Source organism: Benincasa hispida, chromosome 9, assembly GCF_009727055.1.
Source record: "Benincasa hispida cultivar B227 chromosome 9, ASM972705v1, whole genome shotgun sequence".
Lineage (NCBI taxonomy): Eukaryota > Viridiplantae > Streptophyta > Magnoliopsida > Cucurbitales > Cucurbitaceae > Benincasa > Benincasa hispida.
Genome location: NC_052357.1, coordinates 85721206 through 85732704, shown reverse-complemented (window position 1 = coordinate 85732704; position 11499 = coordinate 85721206). Strand labels below are relative to the sequence as shown.

At 40.3% G+C, this 11499-nt stretch overlaps 1 protein-coding gene across 3 annotated transcripts in view; it reads right to left on the bottom strand.

Moving 5' to 3' along the window:
- LOC120086178 (probable inactive heme oxygenase 2, chloroplastic) overlaps positions 1–11273 on the bottom strand; it is a 22394-nt gene extending 11121 nt beyond the window's left edge. For 2 of the 3 annotated variants that reach the window (XR_005484159.1, XM_039042689.1), the window contains exons 1-4: positions 10574–11272; positions 9141–9364; positions 8647–8754; positions 8411–8542 (exon numbers count right to left, since the gene is read on the bottom strand). Coding sequence is in view for 2 of the 3 variants with exons in the window: in XM_039042689.1 (XP_038898617.1) it covers positions 8450–8542; positions 8647–8754; positions 9141–9364; positions 10574–11141 (993 nt within the window). In the remaining variant the exon portion in view is untranslated. Of the gene's footprint in view, positions 1–8410; positions 8543–8646; positions 8755–9140; positions 9365–10573 lie in introns of all 3 variants that reach the window. The other variant, XM_039042690.1, reaches the window with a different exon arrangement.
- Positions 11274–11499: the final 226 nt, after the last annotated feature.

Here is an 11499-nt window from a genome sequence, read left to right as displayed (position 1 = left end):
GGCGTGGATCGGAATTAAAGGCTGTGTTCTCGGGTTGGGCCTGGCATGGGTCAAATCAGATCGGGTCGGAATTAAAATCAACATACCGGCTGGTCCGGCTTCAGCTCCAATCAGATTCTGACTGGTTTCGGAATGGTGATACCCGGTTGGCTGAGGGCGATTTTCCAAGGATTGTACTTGAACGGTAGATATTAATTCCGGTAGGGCATCCTGAAAACATTCCTTTACCGCTGCTCGAATTGTTGTTCTCATGTCAAAACTTGAAGACCCATCAACAAAGGAGGATTGAGGTTGATTCTCTTCCATAACGGCTAGGTTTTCGTCACCGTGCTCTAATACCATGTTAAAAAGAGAATAAGGGAGAGAAAAACAACAGGATTATGTGGAAACCCTAGTGCAGGGAGAAAAACCACGATATAAAGCTTTTTCTTATTTGTTTTAAAACTGATACTCTAAATACACAGGGACTCACTATATAAATAAACAGTAGGGAACCCTAGGGGTCTTACACAATTATATAAATGCCCCTAGGTTAAAAACCCTATTTCCAACAAATTTTGTGGACTGCAATATTATTTATTTAGAGATAGTTTTTATGCACAAATTAATTGGATTCTTTTCATTCTTTACATCTTTATCATACATGATTTTATACTGTATGATGAGTTATGCTTTATTTAAAATATATATTGCGAAGTTTTATATTTGATTACAAGAACACAATTTATATCCTATATCCTAGTTGGTTATCGAACTTACTACAAGCCGTTTCAGATAGAATTAATTGTGATGACTAACTTAGCAACTTCGTAACATATTTTATTGTGACAGTTTGCTTCACCTTATCCTCGTCGTTCATTCATATCTGATATTTTCATACCTTGAAATAGAAAAATTAACCAACTTTCAAATCGTTTCCTCTTCCTTCACTGTTTATCTTACTATCTTATACACAGTTATAAAAGTCAAAGCAACTTCTTATATTTATTTTGTAGTATGATTAACTGATTTTGCTACAGACAAAACTTAAGCAACATATTTGTAACACGTTTTGTATTATGGCAAGCAACATGTTCTGTATCTTACAAATTCTATCTAAAGATTTTTTTCCTTATCAGTTGAAGTGTGTAGCACAAATTCGCTGACTTATTTTCCTATTCTTGCATAGAATATTTTCTTTCCTTGAAGATCTTCTCAAGGCCGAGTCATATATATTGTGGGCCTTGTTTGTTTTTAGGGTTAGCCCTTTTGAAAGAGAAGTGCGTTTTTAAAAGATTTTAGAAGTGGTCTAAATCTCAACCTTAATGCACTATTCATGTACTTTATCGTTGGAGGTGTTGCTAATAGTCAAGACTAGGCTGATTGTATATGAGTATAGAAAATCACTTAGGGAGTAAGTGAGAACTCGAGATGAGTAGTTGATGTTGTATTGAAAGGATCTCATTCAAAGCTTAGGAGAAGCTTGTGTGTGGAAGTAAAGGGAGCCTAAGTTGAAATTGTAGAGTAGGATTTATGGGGGTTGCTGAAGAGGGAGCCTATCAGTTAAGTTCTTTGTTGAAATCATTAACTCTTTATGTAGTGAAGTTTCTTTTCACCGGGCATATAGCTCCTCAGAGTAGATGACATTGCACCGGTTACCAAACTCTATGCCTTTCTATCCCTCTCTTATTGTTTGATGTTAAGTTATTTGGTTTATCAGTTATCTTGGAACAACATTAAGCTTGACTTCTATGTATTATGTGTTAGATTCACTTTAAAATTTCAATATCAATATAAGTTGTCATTTTTAGTACTTTTTTTAAAAAATAAATATTTATCGAGCACATCAATCTCTTTTTCCTTTGGGAATCTTTTGGAGGACTCTTCTAAAAGACACCGGGCCTTTTATGGATGGTTTGGAGGAAAAGAAACCATAGGATTTTGAGATAAGTAGATAAAGAGTACTTTTGTAGCAATGTAGTAAAGATACCCCTTCGTGGTGGTGCTCTACCCACAAAATTGTAACTCTAGTTTATTTTCTATTATTAACCATCCAAAAGTTGTTTAGATGTAGTTATGCGGCTATGGCTAGGCGATCATATCATGCCATTAAACGTTCCGAACATTTCCTAAAAGTAGACTGTTTTAGGAAGGGAGGAGATTTCCTCTACCCCAGCCCTTAGTCTATTTTTCCCCTTTCTTATTTAAAAAGATTTCAAGAATTAAAAATACCCATCTTTCCCATTACCTTCAACTAAGTTCTAAATGCTTAAGGAATAACCACCTACTTTCAATTACCTTTTCATATATTCAGCCATCTACAGTTTCGGACTTTTACTATGAATATGTCTCTATGTTGGCAGTACCTATCTAAACAGCGGACCGGGTCCATCATGAATCTCATGGTGGAAAGAGGAAAACTGCAGGTTGGCAATGATGAGGAAGAGGAACAATGAATAGAAAGGATGATAGTATGCAGCAACAACTGAAGGATAGAGGAGAAATAGATGGATAACATAAAAGGACCAAAAAAAATGGGAACATTGTCTAATGCATAATTGTTGAAAATAGGGTTTTTATCCTAGGGGTATTATTGTAGTTGTCTCTCACCCTAGGGCCCTCTACTGTCTATTTATTCACCCTGTTCTCTTGTATTTAGTGTATCAATTAAAATAATAAGAAAAAGATCTGTATCGTGGTTTTTCTCCCTATTCTAGGGTTTCCACGTAAACTATGTGTTGGTCTCTCTCCTTTCTTATTTTCATCATGGTATCAGAGCAAGGGGACGAAACCCTAGCCATTATGGAAGAGAACCATCCACAGTCGTCTTCAGCTGATGGATCTTCGAGTTTTGATATGAAAACTGCTATTCAAGCAGCTGTGAAGGAGTGTTTTCAAGCTGCCTTACCGGAATTAATTTTTGTCATCCAGTTGCAGTCAACGGAGAGCCGCCGTCAATGAGAGCCGCCTCACCTAACAGAATCCAGCCGGATGTTCGTGCCGCACACAGACGGATCCGAAGAACACATAGCCAGATCCGATCCGCCTCGCCTCGCGCCACCGTCGACAGATCCGGCTTTGATCGAGTACGTCCGAAGCAACCCCTCGACGAACAGACTCGCAGCCTTCGACTCGAAGTCCGATCGCGCCTTCGACTCGAAGTCCGATCGCGCCTTCGACTCGCAACCCCTCAACGGACAGACTGGGCTTGCACCTCGATGGAAAGACTCGCAGCCCTCCCGGTTCGTGCCGATTGGCTTCACGCCAGCATGCCCTAGGGTTTCCGCTTCAGATCCGGCGAACCCATCCATTCGGCAAGGAGATCTGGACCATTCCGTTTCTGCCCTAGGTGCGTTCGACCAACAACAGACCGGCGGCTACCTCAAGCAACACAGCCGGCCGGGATCCTCATACATGTCGGCGATCTCTCAGCTGGCGACAACCTTCCCACTGGCGAAATTTGTCCAGTCGACAGTGGCAGCCCAGTTTCCAGCCGCTTGTAGTTCGGTCCATTACTTAGACGATGTGAGACAACGGTTGGCCTCTCTACACCAGCAGATTTCAGATTTGGATACAATGTTTGGCGCAAATCTCCAACCAGTTCAACCTGTTTGTTCAGAGAATCTGGTAAACTCATTCTCTATTTTGCCCAATACAACTTACTTAACTGGTTCAATGGGAAATTCTGCAGGATTTCTGGTTGGAGAGAAACTAAATGGGGAGAATTATTTCTCCTGGTCCCAGTCGATTAGAATGGCCCTAGAAGGAAGGCACAAATTTGGGTATCTGACAGGAGAAATTCTGAAACCTATCCCAAGCGATCCTCAAGAAAGAATCTAGAAAGGGGAGGATTCTCTATTACGGTCTGTTCTCATCAATAGTATGGAGCCCCAAATTGGCCGACCCTTACTATATGCAGCAACTACTAAAGATATCTGAGAGGCAGCCAGGGACCTGTACTCGAAACAACAGAACGCATCCCTGTTGTACACGTTATACAAACAGGTCCATGAGTGCAAACAAGGGACCATGGATGTTACTTCCTACTTTAATAAACTATCAGTGTTTTGGCAAGAGATGGATCTTTGACGGGAGATTGTCTGGAACTGCGCACAGGATAGGGCGCAGTACTTGAAACTTGAAGAGGCAGATCGGGTTTATGTGTTTTTGGCTGGATTGAACCCAAAATTTAACAGTGTTCGGAGTCGCATATTGGGTCAACGACCCACCTCGTCTCTCAGAGAAGTGTGTTCAAAGGTTCGACTAGAAGAGGATCGATCACATGCTATGAACAATCCTGTGGCAGATTCCATTGATGCATCCGCCTTTGTTCAAAGGCGTCCAGTTCCGACAGTGATAAAAAGCCCACACCTGTCTGTAAGCACTATAAGAAGCCGTGGCATACGAAGGACCAATGTTGGAAGCTGCACGGCAGGCCCCCAACAGTAAGAAGACGACAGTCACATGACTAAATCAAACCCGGAACGTGCCTCTTTTAAGTGATTCAGTTACTGAAGAATACACAGCAATCAGTCCTCAGCCGATAGTAAAGACCAATTTGCAGTCGTTTTGTCGGGGTGGGCTCCACTAGGCTCAATCAGGACGAATCTCCCCATCTCTATTTGGCATTATTAGCATTAATGGCAAGAAACCCTCGTATTGTAGATTCAGGAACCACAGACCATCTCACCAGTTCTTTCAAAAATTGTTTGTTTCAATACTGTTCGGTGTAGGAAATGAAACATATTAGAATTGCAGACAGGTCTTTTGCCCGGTTGCAGGGAAAGGAAAATACCTCCCCGTTTGATGGTTTAGTATTACGTGATACACTTCATGTGCCTAAAATCTCATATAATCTTTTTATCGGTCCAGTAAAATTACAAGGAATCTGAACTGTAAGGCTTATTTTCTCACCAGATTCTATTGTGTTTCAGGATCAGAAGTCGGGGAATTGACGATTGGCACTGCTCGGCACGATAGGGGGTTCTACTTCCTTTCTGACGATGCTTCTTCTAGGGAGAATCGTAGAACTGGTTTTATGTCTTTAAAGTTTTCTACTTCCGAAAATGACTTTATGTTATGGGATTATCGTTTAGGACATCCAAACTTTCAGTATATGAAATATTTATTTCCGCATTTATTTTGCAATATTAATATAGCGTCTCTACATTGTGATGTATGTATTTGTGACAAACAAAGTCGTATTCCTTTTCGTTCTCAACCTTATAAGCCGTCCAGTCCCTTCTCCCTCATTCATAGTGATGTCTGGGGACCATCACCGACTACTACCTCCACTGGTAAACGTTGGTTCGTCACCTTCATAGACTTCACACACGCCTCACTTGGATGTTTTTACTTGTTGATAAATCTGAGGTGTCTTCTACCTTTACACAATTTTATACCATGATTGAAACCTAGTTCCATGCCAAGATTGGGATTTTGAGGAGTGATAATGGACAAGAGTTCTTTAACACCTCTTTCCATGACTTTCTTGTGTTTAAGGGAATTGTCCACCAGAGTTCATGTGCTTACACTCCCCAACAAAATGGAGTAGCCGAGCGTACAAATCGCCATCTGGTGGAGGTTGCCCAGTCTTAAATGTTGTCCGCTACTCTTCCGTCCTACCTGTGGGGGGATGCCATTCTTACAGCGGCTCACCTCATCAATCGTATGCCCTCTCATGTTCTTGACTTTTATAATCCCTTGGACCTTTTCAAAGAATCCTTTCCGACTACTCGCCTGATTTCTGGTGTACCCCTCCGTGTCTTCGGCTATGTCGCGTTTGTCCACTCCCATGGCCCAAATCGCACAAAATTCCACCCTCGTGCTCAAAAATGTGTTTTTGTTGGGTACCCTCTCCACCAACGTGGGTATAAATGCTATCATCCGTCCTACCGAAAGTATTTTGTCTCCATAGACATTACTTTCATTGAAGACCAGCCTTTCTTTCTCGTTAGTCATCTTCAGGGGGAGAGCTTAAGTGAAGAGCCTAGCTGGTCCTCCTATGATATCCCCTTAGGGGAATCCACCCTGATTCCTTCTTCTAGTTCTGAAAAAGCCTGTCCTGTCCTCCTTACCAACCAGATTCTTTGGATAACCTACTATAGGAAGAATCGTAGAAAGGAAAGGTTGCCACCTGTTGAATAGCCGACTCTGGTCCATGAATCAGACCCTGCATCTAGTTCAGGTACGTGTATTCCTGAAACTAATGATGTTGATATATGTATGGAGACTAACAAGTGCAGGGAAGATAAGGATGAAGGAGGTGGCAATACTGAATATGTGACAGATGAGGAAACAGCTAAGAGTGATAGCAGTAAAGGGAAAAGTCCTGTTGGTGACAAGGAAGTGGAAGATACTACTGGAATCCTTGATATACAGGTGACCGGTCATGCTGAGAAACCAAGAGAGGTGGAAAATCATGATGCCTCTCTCGATCTTCCAATAGCACTAAGGAAAGGTACTCGTTCATGCGCAAAGTATTCTATGCACAGCTACATGACATATAGCAATCTGTCTCCCGAATTTAAAGCTTTCACTACCAGCTTGGACACTATCATGGTCCCAAGCAGTATTTGTGAAGCAATGGAGAACTCTGAATGGAAAATGGCTGTTATGGAAGAAATAAGGGCGCTTGAGAAAAATGGTACATGGGAACAGGTGCCTTTACTTGAAGGGCACAAGACAGTTGGATGCAAATGGGTGTTCACCATAAAATACAAATCAAATGGGACGATTGATCGATATAAGGCCGACTAGTTGCTAAAGGTTTCACCCAGACTTACGGAGTTGATTACTCTGAAACGTTCTCTCCCGTAGCCAAACTCAACACTATTCAGGTTTTATTGTCGATTGTTGTTAACAAAGATTGGTCATTGCATCAGTTGGATGTTAAAAATGCATTCCTGAATGGAGAACTTGAAGAGGAAGTCTATATGAGCCCTCCTCCTGGATTCGAGAGTCAGTTCAAGCACAGAGTTTGCAGACTGGAAAAATCTTTATATGGACTGAAACAGTCCCCAAGGGCTTGGTTTGATAGGTTCACCACATTTGTTAAAGCACAGGGATACAACCAAAGGAACTCAGATCATACACTATTTATGAAACAGTCCGACTCCGGGAAGATTGCCGTCCTCATAGTGTATGTTGATGATATTGTTCTGTCCGGCGATGATGAAGGTGAAATTACAAGGCTCAAAACGAGAATGGCCAGAGAATTTGAGATTAAAGACCTTGGTAAGCTGAGATACTTCCTGGGAATGGAGGTGGCCCAATCAAGAGAAGGTATTTCAGTATCGTAAAGGAAATATACACTTGACTTGCTCAAAGAAACAGGCATGACTGGGTGTAAACCTGCTGACACACTCGTGGAGTATAATGCAAAACTTGGTGTTATAAACAACGAAGTTCATGTTAGCAAAGGAAAGGTACCAGAGATTGGTTGGGAAGTTGATTTACCTGTCCTATACAAGACCAGATATTCATGTGCAGTAAGCATGGTAAGCCAGTTTATGCAAGCTCCCTATGATGAACATATGAATGCGGTTGAGCGTATTCTTTGGTACTTGAAGGGGACCCCTGGTAAGGGTCTGATGTTCAGGAAGTCTGGAAAAAGGATTAGTGAAGCATATACAGATTATGATTGGGCAGGCTCTGTCGTTGATAGAAAGTCGACCTCTGGATATTGTACCTTTGTCTGGGGTAACCTTGTCACCTGGCGAAGTAAGAAACAGGGAGTGGTGGCTAGGAGTAGTGCTGAAGCTAAGTATAGGGCAATGAGCTTAGGGATATGTGAAGAAATCTGGTTAAATAAGGTGTTGACTGATCTTTACCAAGACAGGGAGCTTCCAATGAAGTTGTTTTGTGATAATGGGAGCATTTGCATCCCCTATATTCCCTCAAATCAACAAGTGGCAGATGTTCTCACCAAGGGGTTACTGAGACCTAATTTTGACTATTGTCTTAGAAAGTTGGGTCTTCTTGATATTTATGCACCAACTTAAGGGGGAGTGTTGAAAATAGGGTTTTTACCCTAGGGGTATTATTGTAATTGTCTCTCATCCTAGGGCTCTCTACTATCTATTTATTCACCCTGTTCTCTTGTATTCAGTGTATCAATTAAAATAATAAGAAAAAGATCTGTATCGTGGTTTTTCTCCCTGTTCTAGGGTTTCCACGTAAACTGTGTGTTGGTCTCTCTCCTTTCTTAATTTCATCAATAATGTTTTACAGTACATCAAACATTTATGTATTTTCTTGAGGTTGTAAAGTTATGATATGTTCTCCTGATGTGAATAAACATGTGCCTTAACGAATTTGTTGGCCCCTTGGCATTCTAGTCTTGTGCCAATTGAGGATGTAAGACAAAGGATACCGACTTATGAATGAAGCAATGGTATAAAGAGAAGGACAAACAATATTGCTGCATTACCAGTAACACCTTCACAGTTGTAGCGTTTACAATAGTCAGTCATAGGATGATCAAACGAACTATTTGTCCCAAAAAGCGGAATGACTTGGTTGCTTCTCTCAAGCATTTATTTTTCTCGTCCCGAGACCAGTGCTGCATTAGTAACAACATATAAGCATAGGGTTAGAAAATGGTAAAGCAAAAGTTAAAAGCAGTATAAACTAAGACCAATTTACTAAATATTCTGTGAAATCAACCTCTCCAAGCATGTTAAGCTTCTCACGAACATTTTTCAGCAATTCTTCTGCATCCCCTGCCCATGTATAAAATTCAAGCTTTCTTCCTTCAAGGAGTCTCTCAGAAACCTTTGGAAAACCATTATAAATCATGATAAATTTTTTATCAGCTAACAAGCAATATGATTATATAAACATGTGTTAATTTTTAAGTTACAATAATTTTTGGGATAAACGATTAATTCTTGTCAGGCGTCTTAATCAGGAGGCCACAGGTCATCAACACTATTTATTATATAAACAATGCCCAAAGGTTGGTTTATAACTCGTGACTCAAATATAATATCACAGGCAGAGGCAGCCCCTTTCCCTGAAGAAAGGCTACTAATCATCTTTGTATAATAAGATCTAAGAGAAGAGGTTATGCTTATGCAATAATTTTTTTTTTTTTTTAATCTCAGATCCCAGTAGCATCAGGTTGTGAAAGCAAAAACATTTGAAGGCTTCAGACATACCTGTTTTGCTATCACTTGCCCACCTGCTATATGTGAAAAGTATATATTATAGTAATGGCAAAGGAATAAAGGGGCACTTCTTTCAGCAAGTTCCTCCAGATACTTGGCATAAGAAACTCCTGGAATGCTCGGCTCAGGTAACACAATACCCTGTTCGCTGAACCATTCTAGATCTTTTGCAAGACATTCTGAACGTTCCAACCCTGATTTTCTGAAGTAACTATCTGCAATCAAAATATTTGATTTCAGTCTTCTGCAAATAAATGTGAACAGAACCAACTGTCACTTAACGGTAAACATGCTTTTCCATTTATAAATATACCAAAAACTTTATACAAAGTTGATTAACTTTTAAACTAGCCAAGAGGGCACATCATCCAATTACTAATAGTTCTCGAGAAAATCATTCAGACAACAATAGTTTCTCCTATAGCCCAGACATTTATGTACTGATGAATCAGTACGACTTCTTTTAGAATAAGAATGTCAGAATTGTCTCTCGATATAGGATTACTGAAGAGAACATAGGCAAACCAACCCAATGCAAGGTAAGACTGAGAAGAATGCCCTATGAACAAGGGGAAAAGGTGAAAAGTTAGAAACTCTTTGCTTAGTGTGCACAAATTTTAGACCGATAGCCATAACCTAAGTAGCATAGATAGATATACAAAACATGGATAGGACACATCCATATAATTTTTTTAAAAATCTAAGACACGACAAAGACACATTTATTAAAATGTATCTTTCTTAAAATATATATGTCAATATTAAACAAAGAAATTGTTTGATGAGTTTATGCATTTATATGTCCAAAAAATTAGTTTGATAAATTGAAAGTCATTGAGTTTATGTATTTAAAATTTTCGTTATACGAGACCATTTAGTATACTTAACAAGTGTTCTATGCATGTCTAATAAATGTTGGTCATATTTTAACTTTGTACATCCAATGTCTCACACATTTATTCTTGTACTAACAAGTGTCACTTAGGGACACGCTAGTCAAACTAAAGTTTTTGTGCTGCTTAGACAATTATAAAATCTTCAAAAAGAAATGTTGGCATCTACGTATCTTGAAAAAGTCATTGGTTTCTTTCCATCAAAAGTTGTCAAAGAACCAAAGCGGTATCTCTCCACGAAATTATGGCCTTAACCAAGAACCAAGAGCCTGAAAGTAATCTAGGAAGCATTAGAGAGCTACCCTGCAGCCAGCATCAGGAGATATTGGAAAGATTCAAGAGGGGAATAACAAGCAACCAGAGGCAAAGGAGCAGTGACTATCTTGAAAATCTTTAAACAACTTAACTGAGAAGTGAGAACCCAAAAAATTTAAAATAGAATAAAAATATGAGTGCGTACATCTTAAAGGACAAAGGCATGCATAGGAAAGACACTGATCTTTAAAATAAGTAAAAAGACATGTATCTTACAAGCAACGTCGCTGGATTCATCAACGATTTGCTCCACAGTGCTGAAGACGAGCTTACTATCAACTAAATATTTAAGGAAACCTTCCAAGCTGGGGTGCCAAGTCTGTGCACCGTCCCCGTTCTCATCATTATCATCGTCACTCAACGCCAAATTTCCGTCATCTTTCTCCTCTACTTCATCTTCGCTGGATGAATTCACAGCATCACCAGACAATTTTTTACCATTAACATTACGAAGCCTCATGGCGATGAACCTCAACTCCTCGGTAATGCCTTTGCTCTCTCCAGGATACTCTCTCCTGTACCTCTTCCTCCTCTTCAGAACCGGAGGAGCAGGGCCGCCCGTGCTTGTCGCAGTCGTGGAAGTCAAAGGAGCAGAATGATTTGAATCCGAGCAGCACAACCTCAGAGCACCTCCATTTCTAAATTTCATCTTCCGAGTCATCACGCTTGTACAATTCATAAAAGGTCCGGAAGAATTTAAGAAGGAGAAGGAGGAAGAAACAGAAGCATAAGTCGAAGAAATTAGTTCAAAAGAATGCAGCGATACGCTCTCCGGCAGCGTCATCGGCGCGGGAATGGTCAGGCTGACGATTTTTGCTCCGCAATATCTAACTTCGCCGGAATCTTTGAAACTGAATCTGACGTGAAGGCCGGGCCTCAATAGAGAATCAAACTCGGTTGGGCTTGCATTGAAAATGTTGGTTTTTTTTAGCCTCATTTGGGAGGTTAAAATGAAAAATGGTCTCCGTAGAGAAAGTAATGGAAAGTGGTCTTCTACTCACGTCATAAGCATGTAATTTTATCGATTCGTCCCTGAGATGCACTTACACCTGCCAATACGAATTTACTCGATCCTCGATGGCTTGTCATACATTCCTCGATGGCTCGTCACACGTTCCTCGATGCACGGTCACTTGATACTG